The sequence below is a fragment of the Branchiostoma lanceolatum genome, chromosome 4, assembly GCF_035083965.1.
Source record: "Branchiostoma lanceolatum isolate klBraLanc5 chromosome 4, klBraLanc5.hap2, whole genome shotgun sequence".
Lineage (NCBI taxonomy): Eukaryota > Metazoa > Chordata > Leptocardii > Amphioxiformes > Branchiostomatidae > Branchiostoma > Branchiostoma lanceolatum.
Window position 1 is genome coordinate 32,507,410 of NC_089725.1, and position 21,737 is coordinate 32,529,146.

Consider the following 21,737-nt stretch of genomic DNA (forward strand, 5'->3'; position numbering starts at 1 on the left):
TTCTTAAAGATTAACTTCCGTGTCTCACCAGGCTGAAGACAGATTAAGGACATGTAACGGTTGAAGGCCGGTAAATCCTGCTGTGGAACAGTTACAGGTACAGGCAAATATAACCTGCTGATCTTCCAGGTAAAGTCAGGGTTAGACAAGTTCATCGGTCAGATTGCCCGGGGCAAGTGAAAGTTGCTGATCGGGCAAGTGCAGGTCGTCTTTTACGTGCCAGATCGGGCCAGTGCGATTGGAGTGGATACTGGTACCGGCAAGGCTTGACTACACACCTGTCTTTGGAGAATAAAATTAAGATAAGAATGTGTTTCTTCTTTTCTTCTTCTTTTGTGCATAGTGGGACATAAGGGCAGCTAGTTCCCTTACTGTTACTGGTGTTCAAATAAGTCTCGTACTGTCACAGTACTGAGAAATACAACATCAGAATCCGAATCCAATTATGAGTTGACTGCCAAATAGCACAACGCTATATAGAACTGCTTCAGCAGAAACTACTGCTCACTAGGGCACCCCACCCCGTGTCTTTGTAAAATAAAGAGATTATCATAAAAGCAACAGTGTTTCTCATGGCATGTTGAGTATATATGGTCACGGTGATCATCTGTTAATGCAGCCCACATAGACGGCTTTCCTGTTAGTTTTAGCTCAGATTAGAACAATTCCAACAGAAATGTAAGAAATTTGGACTTTTCAGGCAAAACAATAAGAGCATTGGTGGGAGGCTCAAGTCCCTTAGCCTGGATGCCAGGCTGCTTCTCTGTACAATTGCTCCTGTAATCTAACTCAGTAACCACTGGGGTGGAAGTAAGCCTAACCAGGCAGGAATCCGGGCTACAAAATACCCCCAAATCAACATCCATGAATACTTTCATTAGGACTGGTTGTTAGTTGCTAGATAACAAAATTCTTTAAGCACAACAAAGTGTTTTTATACCTATAAGCTGATTTTTTGGTGACTGCCCTGAGGAAGGTGACAGTCACCGAAATGTCAACTTAGGTTACGGTATGTATAAGGAATTCTGTCATCCAAAGTTCCCCCAATTAACAGTGGGATTAGAACAGTAGCAAAGCTGCTGGTGCATTAGGAGGTTTGGTCCACGCTTTACCGAGCGTTACATGCCGCTTACTTCTGTGTAAACGAAGGATTAATGGAGTGAATCCCGTCCTTTTGTTTGTGAGGAAACTTCAGTAGATCTCCTGTAAAAACACTTTCAACAGCGACTACAGCAAGACCCTGATGGTTGCTTTTGGTACTTTCTGTATATAGCCTCTATCAGGCACCAGAAGTAGCTAGAAAGAGTAAAAATTGGCCAAATAAGACAGCGGACAGAAAACATGTCAGAGAAGTTAGCTGGCCAGAAAGTACAGTTTGCTACCTCGGGAAACTGTACTCCCCAGCCGACTATACTTTAACATGTTTTCTGTCTATTTGGCTAATTTCTACTTTTCCCAGCCTGGTAGAGGCTACTTTCTGTACTCTCCCCGCTGTTGTGGGTTCCATTGGTTCCCCCCAGTGCATGGCAGGACAGGCATTAGTCATGGTGATGCTAGCAGACCAAACACATCCTTGGGAAACTCCTCCTTTCCTGCGTATGTTTGGATAACCTCAGCAAGACAAAGTCCCAGGACTTACCCAGGATAACCCCAGCAAGACAAAGTCCCAGGACTTACCCAGGATAACCTCAGCAAGACAAAGTCCCAGGACTTACCCAAGATAACTTCAGCAAGACAAAGTCTCAGGACTTACCCAAGATAACCTCAGCAAGACAAAGTCCCAGGACTTACCCAAGATAACTTCAGCAAGACAAAGTCTCAGGACTTACCCAAGATAACCTCAGCAAGACAAAGTCTCAGGACTTACCCAGGATAACCTCAGCAAGACAAAGTCCCAGGACTTACCTAGGATAACCTAAGCGAGACAAAGTCCCACGACTTACCCAGGATAACCAAAGTCTCTGGATTTACCCAGACCAGGGCAAGCCTGATGCTGGGCTAGCGGGTATCATAGGAGCTGTGGGTGCTTTGATATATCAGTCAAACCTGTACAAGTAACCACCTCTACATAAGAATTTGAACCACCTGGCCATTGTGACCACATTTTGCTGGTCCTTTTGAAAAATTTTTCCCACTGAAACAAGCATTATTAAGAATCGGATCTATAGTGACCACCTACATGTAGACCAGATTTTATTGGTCCCCTGAGTGGTCTTCTTGGACAGTTTTCACTGTAATGGCATTTACTTGAATATTCTTAGAATCTCTACAGCTACGATACTGCAAGTTGGTCATTATACACATGTATATATATATATTACTTTTCATTATATTTAACCTCCTCCCTGCTGCCTACACCTGCGACCAATACAAAAGGCTACCTAAGCAAGAAGGTTAAAACTCCCAGGAACTTGATTGACGTCTGCAGAACCAAGCAGACAGCTTTGGTCGATTTCACAGCATTGATTTTATTCCTCCTAGCTGCTTCTGAATCCCTGAAATTGCCTCAAGGACCAATAAAAAATGGATCAATCTACTGGACAAGCACTTTACAGCTCGTGATTGGCCCAATCCTTCAGTGAAGCAATGAAGATCCACTAGCAGAAAACTGAGTAGTAGGCTTTCTATAACGACACCCAGAACAGTACACCCTCTCGGGTACTGTAAATTCATTTACTTTCGCAGTGGTTTCATTTTGTGATTTTTGGGAAAAGGTTTTTGCTGTGTTCGCAGTTGAAACAATTTTGTAGTACAGCAGTCATACATTTGCGGTGACATGAATTCACGGTACAGTAACCACAGCGGAAAACTGTTGAAATAAAACCACTGCTAAAGTTTGACCATTTACAGTATACTCATGGTCCATACAGATTCCAGACACAATGATGAATGCTAACTCATTATGCCCCCAGCTGATAATGTGCCAGCGGAACTAATTTCTATACTAATCTAACTGCAGATGTTTCAGACCAGCAGTTTTCCCCCACAGCAATGGAATAATGAAGTGTCCCTGGCAAACTGTAGTTTCCCCCCACAGCAGCGGCATAATGAAGTGTCCCTGGCAAACTGTAGTTTCCCCCCACAGCAGCGGCATAATGAAGTGTCCCTGGCAAACTGCAGTTTCCCCCCACAGCAGCGGCATAATGAAGTGTCCCTGGCAAACTGCAGTTTCCCCCCACAGCAGCGGCATAATGAAGTGTCCCTGGCAAACTGCAGTTTCCCCCCACAGCAGCGGCATAATGAAGTGTCCCTGGCAAACTGTAGTTTCCCCCCACAGCAGCGGCATAATGAAGTGTCCCTGGCAAACTGCAGTTTCCCCCCACAGCAGCGGCATAATGAAGTGTCCCTGGCAAACTGTAGTTTCCCCCCACAGCAGCGGCATAATGAAGTGTCCCTGGCAAACTGCAGTTTCCCCCCACAGCAGCGGCATATAATGAAGTGTCCCTGGTTAATTGCAGGCCTCCAGTCCGCCTGTGTCTCCCTGAGGGACGAAGGTAGTCAGGTGTGACTGTGGACCTGTCTAGGGCGACCATGCGTGGACAGGTTAGCTGGTGTAGCAGGTGTAGTACTGGGCAGGTGTCTACTGGGCATCAATAATGCAAATTCATGGATGCCATCCACAAAGGCAAACAGAGATGGCAGACCTCACACCCTTACCCATACTGCTTTTCCAACCCTCCAATCCCACAGGCAAGAATAGCAGCATTTAAGATGTATAGCAACACTACATAGTGTGTATCAAGAATTGAAGAAACACACACACACAGAAACAGACACACACACATGTACAGAAACACAGACGGACACACCAAAAACAGAACATCACTCCCTTGGAGTGAAATTGGGAAATGTCAGACTTGAACATACACAACTTTAATTGAGATCTGGGATGCTCATGTGTTACTTTTACATTGTATGTTGTAAAATTTACGTCACTTCAAACGGGACTGTTTAGAACCAAACCTTTCGGGACTACGCTGCGCGGAAGTGGCCTTGCTGTGGAACAATAACAGTTCTGGATAGCTGTTTATCTTATTTTATGATATTGAAAACAAACCATTGCAGGTTCAGAGTAAACATGTCTGCAGACAGAAGGACAGACTCATAAATCACATCAGATCAGAACCTAACTTCACTTCCGGGTAACCTGGCAACAGGGGATCACATGACCTGGTTGCTAGGCAACCAAAACCTAGAAAAGTTTTCTATAGTGCTTTGGCATTTTCCTTTACCCACACATACTTGTTGCAAAGTATAATAAATTCAGGTGAATATCATTGCGCAATGTAACCCGATATCAACGCATGAGTACCAACCCACTCATGGTGAGGACCACGCCCTTGACTTGAGGGTCACACAGAGGTTATCTGAGGTCATCACAATCAATTCTTACTCCAAGGGTGCCCAAAGGACATCTACAAGGATACACAATGACCTGTTTGAAGTGTTTCCCTGAGAAATATCCTGTGTTTGCGAGATATGCTATGCAAACTATAGCAGTTGCTTGTTTTTTCTACCACAGAGTTTCAGTCAATATTTTTCAACGATTCCAACAGACTGTGATTGACAAATAGCAGGTTCCAAAGGAAAACTTCCTCTGCAAAGTCCTGCTGTCCGTCATCACTGTGACAGACAAACGCAGAGTTATTTTCACAGGCACATGAGGAGGGATGTCGGACTACACTCAGGTCATGACCCCTGACCCCAAGGTCATGAGGTCAGAACCAGCTCATGACAAGGAAACCTTCTGGCCAGGCTCCATGTTTCACCAACAACGTCAGACTTTTGGCACCAAGCAAAACAACCAGCAGCCATCTGAACAGGCTGAATCAGAAGAAAAGTTAGCCAGAAATATGATGTTTGCTTTATTCATTTCATCCTAACCAGCTTCCTGCCTGCTAGGATAGTTGTGACCCTGACTATCAGTATCAGAGCAGACACAAACCTCACCAGTGCAACACATAGGCAGAGGCCACATTGCTGTAAAAGCTTAGATTTGATCAGGTATAATGTTGAACATAATTGATGTGACATATGGTAGAAATGGTCACTACTGCAACACTTTGTGAACAAAAAACAACAGCACTTTAATAGAAGGAAAATAAAACTTCAGCAATAAAGTTGGGGCAATTTCTTAAAGGTGGGACAGGTGGCAGCCTTTAATGTTGAATAGATACACCCCCTCGCCATAGTGTCTGCCATGTCTACATTTCGCTGCAGTTGTGGCCAATCCGTGTTGCCGGTATCAGTCAATGCCGCATGTTTACCCCACAAACACATGTGACGCAAGTACGCCGACCTCACGTGACCCCAACATACATCTTAAACCACACTGACTTTGACTTTGACGACTGGTATGTAGAGTTACGGCCCAACTCTGCTGTATAGCAGTCCATTATAACACACAACTGTTCTGGAGTACAACAAAACCACTCTTTCAACAAGGCCTAATACTGTATTGGCAGTGCTGTGTGCTCCACAATGGGGCATTTCGCAGCCAAACGAACGGGTCACCCCACACAATGCCCCGCCAGTCTTGGAAACATCCCCGCCGGAATGCCACACCGACCGTGAAAAAGCTTGACTCTGCTTTGTCCAAACCATCTTTCAGCCGAGCGATGTTTCCACAACGGGCGTCGGTGGGAAGTTCAAAGTCGGAGGACAAAGTGGAGTAAGTGATATCCACTACAGCGAGGACGGGAGAGAATGTAGCGATGCGTTCGCACACATTCTACTGTGAGTGGAAACAAGCAGGAAAGAGCTGAAAACAGAAGGGTTTCTACTGGGGGTAAACATACACAGAAACATGTATGCAGAAAGTTTCCTCTTGACACATAATCCCTCTCAGCTGTAAAATCCATGTGTTGGTAGAAATAAATCTGAAGCAAAGTTTCACTAAGTGAGCATAAGTTGCAGAAAGTTGACAAAAAATGGAGTTGGACAGTAGAAATTGTGGGCAAGTCCAATTTTTGTGTTGGAAATTACAATTCAATTTTGCTTCAGAATACAATCCCTGTTTCCCCTGTCCTGTAGTGAAAGGCTTGAGCAAGTCATTTTCAAACCGGTGACAGACCGAAAGTTTAAAGGGATGCCTCGGATTCTTGGAAAGGTACTTGATCTGTTTACAGCTGACAAAGAGTTTTACTTCTTATCAATTAAAGGAGCTATTACTGAAATAACTGCCTTGTTTGTTGTATCATTTTACACTTAATGACAGTTTGAAGTCGCTGGTAGGTGAGAAAATTAAATATTTGCCCTCAATTACAGTGCTGTTCTCATGTCTTTGGAGGTTCTTTCTTATCTTCAGTTTCTCCTCAGGAACTTGATTGGGAAATGCTCCTACTTAGCACTCCCCGTCCAGTTTGCATGTTTTCAGCATTTCAACAGGAACGGTTTGCTGCTGAAAGGAATGCCTTGCTAATGAGTAGTGCTAGACTGACAGGACTGCCCCTTCCCCATGACAGGACTGCCCCCTCCCCACCCAGTGCAAGGCTACCCCCTCTGTGCCAGACTGCCCCCCTCCCCACCCCCCTCACAATGCCAGACTGACCCACTCCCCAACCCCTCCTGACAATGCTAGGCTACCACCTTCCCCACCCACCCCTCCTGCGCCCAGACTGACCCACTCCCCACAGTGGTGCCACCACCGTCCTGACTGTGCTAGGCTATCCCCCTCTCTCCTCACAATGCCAGACTGACCCCTCCCCCCCTCCTGACAATGCTAGGCTACCCCCTCCCTACCCCCCTCCTGGGTCCAGGCTGTCCCCCTCCCCACAGTGGTACCACCACCGTCCTGACTGTGCTAGGCTATCCCCCTCCTTCCTCACAGTGCCAGACTGACCCCTCCCCCCCTCCTGACAGTGCTAAGCTACCCCCTTGACCACACCCTCCTGGGCCCAGACTCACCCCCTCCCTACCCCCTCCTCACAGTGTCAGACTGACCCCCTCCTCACAGTGCTAAGCTACCCCCCTCCCCACCCCCCTCCTGGGCCCAGACTGACCCCCTCCTCACAGTGTAAAACTGACCCCCTCCTGACAGTGCTAGGCTTCCCACCTCCCCACCCCCTGCTCACCCTGCCACCCCTGTCCTGATAGTACAAGGTTGCCCCCCTTCCTGACTGCCCTCAAGTGCACAGATAAGGATCAGCCTGCTCCAGGACATGCTGCCTTGTTATGTACAAAACTGTGGTGTATCCCACAACTCCACAGTAACCTTCTCCCAGCCACACAAACAGGAGACCTGGCATCAAAGAATGCCAGCTGAGCCCCCACAGCGGGGCGCGAGCCAGTGCGGTATGGGGGTTCACATAGCCGGCCTCGGCGCTGGGACGCTCACATTCCTGTGTCATGCCTGGATCCTGCACAGACACGCTGAAGTGTTGGTAAACCTGAGGCTGCCAACTCAAAGGACAGGCAGCTGTCAGTGGGCTACAGATTTACATGGTCCCTATGTCAACTCACAGGACAGGCAGCTGTCAGTGGGCTACAGATTTACATGGTCGCTATGCCAACTCACAGGACAGGCAGCTGTCAGTGGGCTACAGACTTACATGGTCCCTATGCATGCCAACTCACAGGACAGGCAGCTGTCAGTGGGCTACAGATTTACATGGTCCCTATGCATGCCAACTCACAGGACAGGCAGCTGTCAGTGGGGCTACAGATTTACATGGTCGCTATGCCAACTCACAGGACAGGCAGCTGTCAGTGGGCTACAGACTTACATGGTCCCTATGCATGCCAACTCACAGGACAGGCAGCTGTCAGTGGGCTACAGACTTACATGGTCCCTATGCATGCCAACTCACAGGACAGGCAGCTGTCAGTGGGCTACAGATTTACATGGTCCCTATGCATGCCAACTCACAGGACAGGCAGCTGTCAGTGGAGCTACAGATTTACATGGTCGCTATGCCAACTCACAGGACAGGCAGCTGTCAGTGGGCTACAGATTTACATGGTCCCTATAGTGTCCACCAGACAGTAACATTCAACCTGGGACAATACGAGTTGTCTACACTTTGGCACAGTTCTGGGGAAACAGTCTAACATCATGGCATTCAGTCCCTCCAAAATCTTTTAAACTTTGGGCCTTGACATTGAAACCCACTCATCACAGCAGCATCAATATCAATATCATCTTCCAGCAATGGGTAAAAAGTTGTCTGACCATAATTTACAGCATAAACACTTTAAAACAGCCCCGGCCAGTTCATGCTCAATGGGGGAGAGTTGAAATATCTTCCAGGGACACTTCTGGGACAGGAACAGTTGATAGTTTGGAGAGTCACCCTGTATGGGCTCCTCACCATCTTTACAGTACAAGGAGATTGGGTCATGCTCAATTGAAATATCTCCCTGGGGCACTTCTACTCTAGGACAGTAACAGTTGATAGTTTGGAGGCCTGTGTCAGTGCCCATCAGCACCTGGACTGTCAGCTCCAGCCAGGGTCACTTCCGCTCTGTGCTGACAGCACTGGTCAAACTGGGCACTGGATGGATACAGACTGGCACAAGATGTATCAGGGGATATCAGCAGAGCTGCTAGACACTGACACTGTCAGTGCATCTGAATGCTACTTTACTTTATAAAATTTACAACAAGACAGTACACAGTAGAGCACCAGGCAACACAAGTAGAGGTCCTCTAAAACTACACATATGGTACTCTGCAATTCCAAAGGAAGCTACCAGGGAGCTAGTCTTGTTACAAAGGCCATCAGCTTTTCCATGTAAATTGTATTGTTTACTTGTGGTCAGTATTATTGTTTGTTCGAACCTTTGTTTATTCATGAGAAGCTAAAATCCGCACACAGGCCGCTTTTCATTGAGGTCATGAGGGAAGAGGTAAGGGTCAGATACGATATAACAGAGATACACAGTCATTTAAGTCCTAATTCTTATGTGTAATACCAAGCCGGCTGCAAAAGGCTATAAATATATCAATATATCAATTTATCAATCTATGGCTTTCTTTATCAATCAATCAAATGTATTAGCTCAACTTTCCACTTGCTATAAACATCAAACTTGTGCTAGCTCACAGCATGCCTGTACTGGTTTACTAAGGTATCTAGCCTATACCACTAGGCTCCAGAGGAAAGAGTAGAAATTGGCCAAATAGACAGATAACATGCCAGAGGAGTTAGCTGGCTATAAGAATACAGTTTACCAATTTCTAGCTGCCTTTGGAGCCTGGTAGTGGTAGCGGCTAGGTACCATCCACCCCCACGAAACAGTTGGCAGGGATCACAATCCAAGGTTACGCACACAGCCAAGTTGATCAACTGGATCTGTAGGAAGTTTGTGTGAGGACGTCCAAAGACAACAAAGCCTGAAGGCAAGCCCACCAGAACAATAACATCAGCCTGCGCTTCTGACTCTGGGTGGAGAGGAAGCTTGTGTGGAAACACAGAGATCAAGTTCAACACCTCAGGGACGTCGTTAATCAGAGCCATTCAGAGCGGAACCACAATGTTGAGTTAGAATAAGTTTAATGCAAATTCTTGCCTGTAGGATAATATTAATAGCAAGTTCACAACAGTTAATGACGATGCATAAACATAAAGTGAAACATAAGGCACGCATGTGATACAAGCGGCGAAGATTTAACTACATACGTTGCTAGTCTACAATAAGTTTCTACATCTATGATAGTAATGTGGGGATTGACTTCTTGGAAAGCAGTAAGTTATAGCCTATAACCACATCTGTACAGGGAAGGCTTTGCATGATCCTGAGTAAGTCAGGTCTCACATAACTGTGCTAAACTCCAACAAACTCAGCCCTGGCGACCCAGGTCAGCTAATAGAAAGATCTGGCCGAACTCCAACTTGGCAAGTCAAGAAAGTTTTTCCCTTTCCGAGTCCAAGTGTGGAACAGACGTGTTTTATGTGTTTATGTTTTATTGATGTCGTTTACAATTCAGCCCATGGCTGCAAAATATCCCTCTGACTTGTCCAAATAAACCAGGCATTCATTCATTCATTTATACATGCCTGTTGTAGTAACAGGCTTCCTGTTGACAGGATGTCCAAAATATTTTCCTACTCACCCAAGAATATTACATTTTCTTTTCTTCTATATTTCTATGTAGATTATACAGCTGTACATAGATGTACACATCATATATAAAAGGCTATCTTTACTGCTGCACACATTTTTCACTATCGGACATAAAGATGTTGTCAGTGTTTTATGAACTTTGATGTACTTCTCCAGGCTGGGAGGCTGTCAGATAAAGACTGAACAGAGCACCACATAGTGCCACAAAAAGCAACAGAACGCCATAGAGTCCTACAGAGCCCTGTACTGTAGAGCGTCACAGAACACTACAGAGCACCACAGAGTGCCAGAAAGTACTACAGTACCCACAGAGCACTGCCACACTGCCACAGAACCCCACAGAGTGTCACAGAGCGCCACAGAACACCACAAAGTGTCACAGAACACCACAAAGTGTCACAGAGTGCCACAGAGCACCACAGAGTGCCACAGAGCGCTATAGAACGCCACAGAGCAACACAGTGCGCCGCAGTGCACAACAGAGCACCACAGAGCGCCACTGAATGCTACAGAGTACCACAGAGCACCACAGAGCGACACCGAGCGCAATGTCATCTGTTCAGTCTCACCCCAGCTGGCACCAGCCCCACACAACAGGCAGGAGGTCGCCCCAGAGAGGGACATTAGTAAATCACACAACCCCTGAACTTCCCTCGCAGAAAACACAAGCAGAGCGTTCTACTTTCCCCTGTACTGTCATCCCTGTAACAGCCTGATTGAGCACCACAGCCACTGTCTGCTGAGGGGAGGGAACATACAGTACTCCCTCTGCCTCTAGAGTAAACACACACACACCCGACTATACTTCAGCTGATAGTGGACACTTGGCAAGAAATAAAAAGGCCGGAACTGCCAGCATGGGGCTCACTTATTTCTGTGTGTTTGCAGAGATAACAGAAGCTTTCGTTGCTGTGTGGACTGGCTTTAGATCCCAGTTATAGCACCCCTGCGGTAGTGAAACAGTGAGCAGAAGTGTGCCGCAGTGCCCTTTGTCCTGCCTTTTGTTTGTGGGAGTAGTGCTGACATAAGAGGAACGTGTGGTAGCTATAGTTGGGGGCATGGATTTGACTCTTGAACACTGTACTACTGTTGAACTTGAATTGTGTTATACCTGAACTTGAATTTGATTTGCACCTGAATTGTACCATGCACAATTGACAGGTCCAAGACTTTCAGACAGACAGAGGGAGATAGACCAATGCTACATTGCACTTTGTAGCTATAGTCATGATCAGCCCAAAGTGATAATGTATAATTTACCCTTTTCTTGCTTGTGTAGTAATAGAATCAGAATGACAGACCTGAGGTAGAACGTAGCTATACTATAGTTAGGGCCCTGTGTAACAATAGCTAGAGCCCTGTACCTATACTATAGTTAAAGGTGCCCTAAGCGATTTCAGGGGGTAAAACTTGAAATATTCTGGGGAAAGCAATTCTGTTTGGTGAGGTTGAAATTTACATTTACTTCCCTATATTAGCACATCTGCATCATTATTTCATACTGTGGGCGTTTAAAGATAGTACAGAAGCAAGCCACAAAAGAAGCACTTTATTTATTGGGTCCCCCCAAAAATCAGCCCAGAATCCAGCCGTAACCGCTTTCTGTCGACAATCTTCGATAACTTCGGGCCGCGTGACGTCACAATGCCCAAGCACATTGAGCCATGACCACGTGATTATTTCTTCGGAAGCGTTCGGGACATATCGGTCAGAATCGTGCATGTTCGGAAGATTTGAAATGATGGCTGGCCTCCAAGTGCTCAGATTTTCAATGAGTTCCCACCGCACAATGACATCACATTTTTACTCCATGATGGTTGATATACAATGGGATAGTATTATCTAAACTTAGTATGGATAGAACTCAGAAAAAAATTGATTTTGAATATATGACTTTCAGCGCCCTAATATTGCTTAGGTTGCCTTTAAGGACCGCCTCTGGAGCCAGTGGCAGAGGCTAGTGCGCATCCCACTAAATCTGCGAGTACATTTTAGCTATTAACACAAGATGATGTACAGTACTTACCCTTTTCTTACTGCAGTAGAGTTGCCATTTCTTCTCGGGCGGAAGGTTCAGCATGTTCTGCCGGTACGGCGCCGTGAGGTCAAGTTCATCCTGAAACAAGGAGAAACAATCGTTACATCTTGTTATTTTGAAATAATTGTATGTACTGCTATTGTTTTATGCTAGCTGTACGTTGGATGTAATCCTATGCTATTTATGTACTTGTTGTGTCCTCTAGGTAGACAGCTTAAGAAGAGGGTTGAACTCCAATAAATTCCAATCAGAGATGGCAGACATCGCCCCCTCACAAACACTGCACTGTGTACATGGATGGGAAGTCGCTATTGTTGTCTGTAGGACTATCGAAAATGGCATGAAATCTTCTTGTGTCTGTTGATTAACATTATTGATATAGATGGATTTTATAGCTTTATACAAAAATCAATTTAATAAATCTCTTTCATGCAAAGTTGAGATAGATTTTGAGTGATGTAGTAAATATTGCATGAATAACGTTGATGAAGGTTAAACATCCAGCCTGATCCCGGTCAATGCTTCATGATACTCAGGGTGCAAAATACCTGGTTGCACGTTGCACAGTGCAACAAGATTTCGGTTGGTGCAAGTTAATTCCAAACCCAGGTAGCACAGTGTGCAACCTTATATTTTGAGCCAAAGATCTCAATCGGAGCCCTGGAAGCTCACAAAAACACAGTGTCACTCTCAAAAATTCGGTAAATCTTCAATTGAAATAAAGAAATCAACACTTTTTCGTTTTAAACCATCCAAAACCCTTCATAGATCGTGGAATTTGAGCTGAAAAAGACGAAAACACATTGCCCTCGGCTAAACAAGATGTTGTTAGGTGAATGGGAACACAATACTATCTAATTCATATTTTGAAATATTAGTAGTATTATACGCTACATTCGAGCTTTATTTGAAGAAATCGTTGAATGTTGCTGGAGCAACCTAAAATTTGGATGTGCAACCTAGCATTTGCCCTAGGTTGCAACATGGGCAACCTGGCTCAAAAAAGTATTTTGCACCCTGATACTAAATTAATACAGCTACAGAATTATCACTGTCTATTTATCCGGTGGCTTGATTTATTTTGCATTATTTTGTACTATGTATTGTACAAATGATAAACAGCAACACACACAGGTAGACAGACAAGCCAAAAACACCATTTCACTCCCTTGTTTATTTTGTCAAGTGTTCTTTCTTTCCTACAAGGGTTTGACTGTAACGTAACAATAGGGATGATGCATGGGGAGTAGAAGAGGCACCCACGGCTGGACAGCATCAACAACACAGCACAGTTTACACACAAGAGGAAGTGTGGCCCCCCGTGTGCCAAATAACCCCTCTGAAGTACACCGAGTGGCTGAGCTGCAAGTTACAACGGCCACTTCCACCTGTCGTGTTATCATCGGGACAGACACAGAATATCGTCTGAAGACTGTCGACTTCGTGGGATTTCCTAGCCTGTCTCCTTTGTCAGCTTGGAATCCAAACCTATTACAGCTCCCGACCCGAGTCTCTAGACTCTGGAGCTATAATAGGTTTGGATTCCAGGCTACTCCTTTGTCTGAGAACAAGCAGGTTTTTCTCATAGCTCAACAGAATACTCTTCCACATTTGTGTCATTTTCTGTACTTCTGTATCTGTATAGCCGGTATAACCGACCTCGCTTCGGCTTTGCACGTAGCATGGCAGTAGCGGGTTATACTACACAGAATGATCTATCATTCAGTATCATACCTAACCTATGGACATCTTGAATGGCGGAAACACTTTTTAGGAGAACAATCATCTGTCCTTGAATACGGGAGCACAAAAACTGGATGTGAAATATACAAGTCAGCTTCATGGACGGATGTATGACATTTGATACAGTCTCTCTCATTTTTGCAGCCACAAGTTGAAGTGTGGTGCTAGAGATCACTCTCTCTAGTGCTAGAGATCACTAACACTTCATAAATAATGCAATCATTTATGCCATAAGCCACAAACGTTTATTTTCACTTTCATTTCAACTAAATTTTGTTCGATGAAACTTCAATCTGTTCATAGCCAACACACTGAATCAGTTACACCAAATTGTCATGCAAATATCTTCTGTGCTTTTCTATCCCAATAAAAGCACCCCCCCCCCCAATTGTAACCCTTTTGATAATTGTCTCCACAGCCATAAAGGAAGTCCTTTAAGCATTGTCCCTAATCCCTGGTTATTACTGAATTGCACTGAAGCCTGACTAAACTCACACTTCTGTCACCACTCCTAATGGTGGGGAGGGCGGCATAGAGCATGGACAGATACAATTGTGTTCCACGGACCACACTGCAAGATACTCAGTCTGTCAATATAAAATCTTGACATACTCAATATAACAACGTCCAGTAATTATTGTAAAAACTACAACCACATGTATATCACATTTTACATGTGTTTGTTTTTGCCCTGAAGATCCGTCCCGAATAAAATCATTTCATCGTTCCATTTCAAATCATGTATTGTATTTTAGACACAAAAGCCAGGACTGTACATACAAGCACACAAACAGAACTGCATGTAGAGGTTGGCTCAGATTTCATTAGCAGATCTTCAGAGGAAAACCAATTGCTAATCCCCATGTATTATCTGCTAATTCTCTAGCCTAGGCGTCTGTCCCTGTGTATAAATCATTAATATGCAGGAGGCAGCCGGGCTGGGAAATTAGCAGAAGGCCAGTAATGCACATAATGTAATTAACAAATGCAGACGCTTCTATCTCTTTTATCAGATGGTTCTATAATTTCAGACCAATCATCAGAATGTAACAAAATGCAGGCTTCATGCATACAAATATGAACTATGACTGGACTCAAATCTGGGTCATACTGTAAAAGTATTTACTTTTGCAGTGGTTTTATTTCAGTGTTATTTCAGGGTTAGAGGCAAAAGAAGATTTTCAATGTGTTTGAAGTTCATGTTTGAAGCAACTTTGTAAAATAGTAAAAATATAGAAAACATGCATTCATAGTTATCGTGGCAAGGGGTCACAGATTCACAATACTGTAGATGAAACTAAAGACGGCACACACTCTGACTGAGTCTGGGAATGAGAATGGAAGACTGTGTTTCCCCCATATTTTTTGCCCTCCAATGTTTTGACATTTATGAACTTGCACCTTTCAAAAAATGTATTCAGTTGTTATGAAAAAAATCACTTACAGATTTTCAGTTATACTTAAATCATAAATTTGATTTCCTGGTTGATGTCCTGATGTTTCATCCTGCTCTCTACATTTATAAACTGTTTTCATTTTTATTTAACCCTCAGCCTGCTAAGGTAGCCGTTTGGCACCAAACTTGTACTGGTTATGAGGTTAGGCAGCAGGGAGGAGGTTAAGTTAAACTGTTTGTGCAGAGCTTGAGGGAAACTAGCCTCTAACAGGCTCCAGAGGCGGCTGGAAAAGAGTAGAAATTGGCCAAATAGACAGAAAAACATGCAAGAGGAGCTTGCCGTTCTGGCATATTGGACCCTCTCTCTGTAACCGACTCCCTTTGTACTATTCACTCTATTTGGACAATTTCTACTATTTTTCCAGCGATCTGTGTGTGGAGCCTGGTAGAGGCTAGAGGGAAACCCAATGTGTGGTGTGGCTGGCTGGTTCTGAGCAGCAGGATGACTACAGGAGTTAGTGCTAATGGAAGTCAGCTGTAAATCTGGCGGTGTTTAAACTGTTTGTAGCAGGATCAAAGTAACAAGGCTGTGTAAGACAAGCTGGGCGATGGGGTGGGAGGGGGGCAGGGGAAATAAATGGCAGCTGCCCAGTTTACCGTAAATCTTGACATGCTTGCAATAGTTTTATTTTCACAGGTTTTTGCTGTGACGTCTTCCTGCAAATACTTGTTTTGTAATTCTACTGTTCTACAGAGTTGATTTGGCCGCAAACGTCAAACACAGCAAATACCTCATTTTCCCTCCTACCAAGAAATAAAACCACTGCGAAAGTAAAAACATCTACAGTGTGTTTGCCAACCTCCAGCTCCCATCAATCTGTCAGAGGCAGTGTCACTCTGGGGACAAACACTGGGCTGTCTGCTCTTCCTGGGAGGGTCTTTAATCACTGAACCATCTTACTCACTGCACCATCTTATAACTTACTGTGATCCTGGGAGGGTCTTTAATCACTGAACCATCTTACTCACTGCACTATTCTTATAACTTATTGTGATCCTGGGAGGGTCTTTAATCACTGCACCATCTTTAGTCATTGCGTCATGTCTTAGCACACAGGGACACTGACAGTTTTTACTTTATGTCACCCCCATCACTCATAAATCACTGCACCATCTTACTCAATGTACCATCTTATAACTTACTGTGATCCTGGGAGGGTCTTTAATCACTGCACCATCTTACTCAATGTACCATCTTATAACTTACTGTGATCCTGGGAGGGTCTTTACTCAACGTACCATCTTTACTCATTGTGGCATGTCTTAGCACACTGGGACACTGACAGTTCTTACTTTATGTCACCCCCATCACTCAATGTTTGTACATAATTATTACATGACCAAATCCTGGAGGGAACAATAACTTTAATATTCTAAAGGACAATTTTTCTTTTTCCTAGAGCTGACACGAAAACAAATAAGCAGTTATATAAAGTTGGATGAATATATACAAAATGTATCATTATCAAGAAAATCAAAAAGCATGACTCTAAATTGAAACTGTTTAAGAGGGTATGTCCTTGCAACACCTCTTATGTGAATATTTGATAAACACTTAAAATAACTTGCCTCATTGCTGAGTTCGATTTTGTCTCGCTAATATCATATATCTGAAATACGGTTTCTTCATCATTTCCCTTGATTAGAAGGCGATATATGGCTTTTGCTCACTTGTCTTTTTTAACATTTGTTAACTACTTTTAGCTAGTGAGAGTAGGATTATTCCTGAGTTTGGTTTCGTCCTGCTGACTCCTTGGCGAGAAGCGGAGCTTGGGTAGCAGACTAAGCTGAGAAGGCCGGACTCATGGCTACTTTCTGAGCATGGGGAGAAGGAAATATAGAGCTTCTGCTCACTGTTCTTCTTTGATATTTGGTTACCACTTTCAGCGAGTGATAGTAGAATTATTTCAGAGTTTGCTTCTGCCTTGCTGCTGCTGCATGGTGGGGCAGTTCCTGATGCCTGACCCCACGTCTTCCCCCGGTAAATCCCCTGAAGCGGGGTCACCTGTCTCTAAAGCAAAGCAACCGGAGAACCAAAGATTTAGGCCAACAAGATTGAGCAAAAGTCAACTGAAACCACAATAGCCTGTCTCACGCCGTGAACGGCTCTTCAAACCAGACTGTCCCAATGTTTGCCGAGAGGACAGAAACATGGTCCTCCCTTATGTAAAGCTTTTACAGGGTCTTCACTTTCACAGAGAAGAGGGGCCGTGTTTACATTGCCTTTGTCAGCAACGACCAATTTAGAACACAAGAAAACAAGACAGAAACGACAGTGAGTAAATACAGCAACCTCCAGGCCAGCCACAAAGAGCTTGTGGGCACTCAAATGTGTCCAATTGATTGAAGCCTTTTACAAGTCTGTTTCGCTAAACATCCTGCTTTGTGCAATTTGATATTGGGGAACTGTTGCTGTCAATAAGGGATGGTGCCTCTTCAGTAGATTAGAGCTTACATCCCTGGATTGGAAGTAGCCACTACCCTCTCAAAAGGGGGTACATCCCCGCAACAAAGCCAGACCAGCTCAGAGGATTGAGGACATTCTATTTCATTCAGGGTCTGACCTGAATCTTTCAGCAGACGTCAGTCCTGGGCTGCCCCTATCTGATGTGCCCACCATCACGAGACTCTGGGAGTGTTCCACTGTGTGATATGCATGGGTATGAAAGGAGGGGCCCAGGGCTGGCTGGGTGCAATAGTAGGAGTAATATTCCTTCCTGCCCTGCCTCTGCTAGCCTGGATACCAGACGGTTTCTAGGGCCTACACAGGCCAACTCCTGGGCTCTGGGGCCAACACACCCCCAAGGAAATTTTACCTGAGCTTCCCTGACTGAGGTAGACACTGAGAAAGACCTAACCTGGGAGGCTGTGGTAAAATTTCCTTGGGGGCATGTTGGCCCTAGCAGCAAGGACATGGCTTGTGTAGGCCCTAGAGCCGAGAAGCTGGGCTGTGTATGCCCTGGAAACAGCCTGGCATCCAGGCTATGCCTCTGAAGACCCTGGCCGCTGACACTTCTGAAGCAGCCTCTGATCTGCACCGCAGCAGGGAGGCCGCCAATGAGGGTGACCTGAGCCCGGGGGGGTCATGTCAGGACCTTCAGACTAACTGCAGGGACTTCCCCGAATGGAGCAGCAGTTTTGAATGGTGGTGTTGAAGGCTAGTTTGATACACCAGACTCTAACTGTCTAAGGTTTTGTCACTCAACCAGAGACCGTCACTTTCAATTATAGCTTCCTAGTTTCTGGGGAACATAACACCAGCTCTGAAGGCAGCTGTTAGACAGGGGGTTGTTATGTGATCTACCCTAAATCAGAGCAAAGATTTATGTTCTTTACATTATATTCTACCATGTCATCTGTGTTGAGGATTTTTTTCAAGAAACCTTAAGATGTGCCTTTAGCTATAGGCAATACATCCTGTCTGGTAAAGCAAATAAAGTAAAACTGAAACTGAAAGGACAACCTTTGATTTCTCAGCCTGCAGTCTGACATGGTGGTAATCCAGTCAGTGCCAAGCATTGCCTGATCGATTGATCGATTGATTTCAATGCCAGGGATCTCCCCAGAAATATAGAGCAGGATGGGGGGAGGTGCCAACCTCAGGATACGTGTATACGTGTCGGGAGGGAGGGAGGGGGGTTCAAAGGAAAGCAGTTGTTGCATTTTGCCTTTTCCATATGCAAATGGAAGTCATTTCCTGCAACTTCTACTTTACATCTGTAATTTCGAGTTTTGAGCAAAATTACAGGATTAGCTGGGAAAATATTGGAAGAAATACCCTAACTTAGAAAATCAACTGCATGCAATCAGCACTCACCACAAGCTCGTTGAACTTGACGTTGAGCTCGTCGGGCGGCGGCATGGGCGGGATGGCCATCTCCACGGGGTGCAGCGCGATGCCGTTGTCGAGCGCGTACGTGATCTCCGGGGCCTCGTCGTTCCCCCCCAGGCAGCTGCAGCAGCCGCCTCGCTTCTTACGCGGCATGGCTTCGTCTCCTGTACTCACCTGTATGGGAAACACAACATATCAACACTATTAGTATATATACAGCCCACCTTTCCAATTAAACACAACATATCAACACTATTAGTATATATACAGTCCACCTTTCCAATTAAACACAACATATCAACACTATTAGTATATAATAATTATACAGTCCACCTTTCCAACTAAACACAACATATCAACACTATTAGTATATATACAGTCCACCTTTCCAATTAAACACAACATATCAACACTATTAGTATATATACAGTCCACCTTTCCAATTAAACACAACACATCAACACTATTAGTATACATACAGTCCACCTTTCCAATTAAACACAACATATCAACAACATTACGTTATACAGTCCCAACTCCCGACAAAACACAACCACGTATCAACACCATTGCGTTATCCACTATGTTACGATGAATGCTTGAAGGCCTTTATTGCCCAAGTGAGACATGTTTACAATTCAAACATACATATGTTGGTACGAGTATGGTAGTCTAGCATGAGATATATCATAAGTTCTGCTTCTGCTTGGTAAATGGTTAAAATGTAGGCTTGTCTGGGTTTAGTTAAGTTGGTTCATCAAAACGTATGAGGAAAGCAATTTTGCCAGTGCTATTCATATATCTAAGTGAGGGAATCTACTTTCTAAATAACTATGCACAACACCATTACGTTACACACTCCACCCTCCCAACAAAAGTCATTACCTCAGGTGTAAACTAACCAATGGGTTAATTGATTAACGAGGCAGAAGTATTTTGAACATTTCAGCTACGTTGAAAAACTGGTATCGAGCGGTTGATGGCCATTTGAGCGCACCAATAAAATAACTGCCATTACGTGCCTGGACGGAGGCCAGTAATGACAGGATGGGAGGGTATGTAGCCCCCCACCGTGGTAATAACACCTTTCTCACACCTTAACGTACATGTACGCTCCACCTGTGCGCACCTGTGTGCCTACCTGCACAGGTGAACCTCAGGTGAGACCGAGGGACACAAAGGAACACTGAGGTGTTGCAGTGACCATATCACAGCCGTGATAGCACTTGAAAAACACCAGTCACTGCCGTCCTTTCATTCTCCCCACACCATAGAGCCGTGAAATGTTATCCCTTTGTGCTTGGGGGGCTGGAAACAATCGTGATTGTCCCAGGGGGCGATACACATTTTGGTTTCTGTCTGTCGTCCAAATCACTACATCTTAGTCTCGACCAGGCTCCACTGGTCGCTGGAAAAGGGAGACATTTGCCGAACAGACTGAATAATCTGCCTAGGCTGAAAACCGTTGTCTGTGGCCAACTAAATCCTCTGACATATCATTCATATAGTCCAGTCACTGACGAAAGACAGTGGATGCTGTCTGAAACGTCTGACTGTTTCAAAACTTTATCCAGTTGCTTGAGTGATTATTTTTGGCGTATCTTACTACCTGGATGTCTAACTTTCATCAACGTATTCATATAGTCTATTTGGCCAATTTGTACTTTTTCCTATGAAGCCTGTTAGAGACTAACCACAACTGGCATGACTGGTACAGCTCTGGTGTTCAAGGCTTACTCACAGAACAGGAAGTTCTCAGATGTTAAAGATACCGACAGGGCGATGAATAAGGCTTACAGACAGGCCAACTATAATCAGAACAATGTTGGGTTGATTGAATTTCCCGTCTTGAAGTAAGATAAAATTTTCCCGACATGTTTCATAATCTCATAGCTTCCTGCTCGGTTCCTTTCCTGAAATAAGCCCCCGGAAATATGACAAAATCTCCCTTTCTGGGCGGTTGGTGAAAAAAATAGCCTCGTATTTGACAGGAAGGAATCGCGGTTGGGAGACAAACATAACATTCTTGTCCAGACGGAAAATGACTGAGCCAACATTTGAACTGAGAGTGGAGCTGCGAGCAGACTCTCCCATAACGAACTTGCGATGTAGTCAAACAAGAAATTAGAAAATAAACATTGACACGCTCGGGGACTGATTGCAGATAAAGTTTGTGTAATTTCCAGTCTGCGTTCTTGCCGCACAGCCTTAGATCTGACTTAGGACAGGCTCTAAATAGTCATCATAACTGCCCAGATCTTCTGAAGGCCGATTTCACGTACACAAAGACACACATGTCAAACGACGGGCTGTGCAAAAATGGAGCCCTGAACAAATCACCGAGTATCGGCCGGTCAGATCGTCTGACAAAGAAATACTCACTTGGCGCGCTGGCCCGGCACCGAGGCGAACGCCCCGACTGTGTCCCTATTGTGGCCGGAGGAAGTAAGACTGACTTACCGGCGGTCTAAGTCATGATAGCGTCAAATTTCGTGCCCTCCCTCTCAGTCAAAATAGGCAGACTGCTAAAATTGGTGCTCACAGTCGGACCGAGTCGGAAATGACGGAATCGGGAGGTGACGTCATGTTCGGTAAACTTCGGA

The 21,737-nt window shown here is 44.8% G+C and overlaps 1 protein-coding gene across 13 annotated transcripts in view; it reads right to left on the reverse strand.

Annotated features, from left to right (window-relative positions):
• LOC136434071 (disheveled-associated activator of morphogenesis 2-like) overlaps positions 1–21,725 on the reverse strand; it is a 63,412-nt gene extending 41,687 nt beyond the window's left edge. For 12 of the 13 annotated variants that reach the window (XM_066426771.1, XM_066426769.1, XM_066426770.1 and 9 more), the window contains exons 1-3: positions 21,595–21,725; positions 19,120–19,308; positions 12,092–12,181 (exon numbers count right to left, since the gene is read on the reverse strand). In XM_066426771.1, the coding sequence (XP_066282868.1) occupies positions 12,092–12,181; positions 19,120–19,287 (258 nt within the window). In that variant the 5' untranslated portion in view covers positions 19,288–19,308; positions 21,595–21,725. Of the gene's footprint in view, positions 1–12,091; positions 12,182–19,119; positions 19,309–21,516 lie in introns of all 13 variants that reach the window. The other variant, XM_066426759.1, reaches the window with a different exon arrangement.
• Positions 21,726–21,737: the final 12 nt, after the last annotated feature.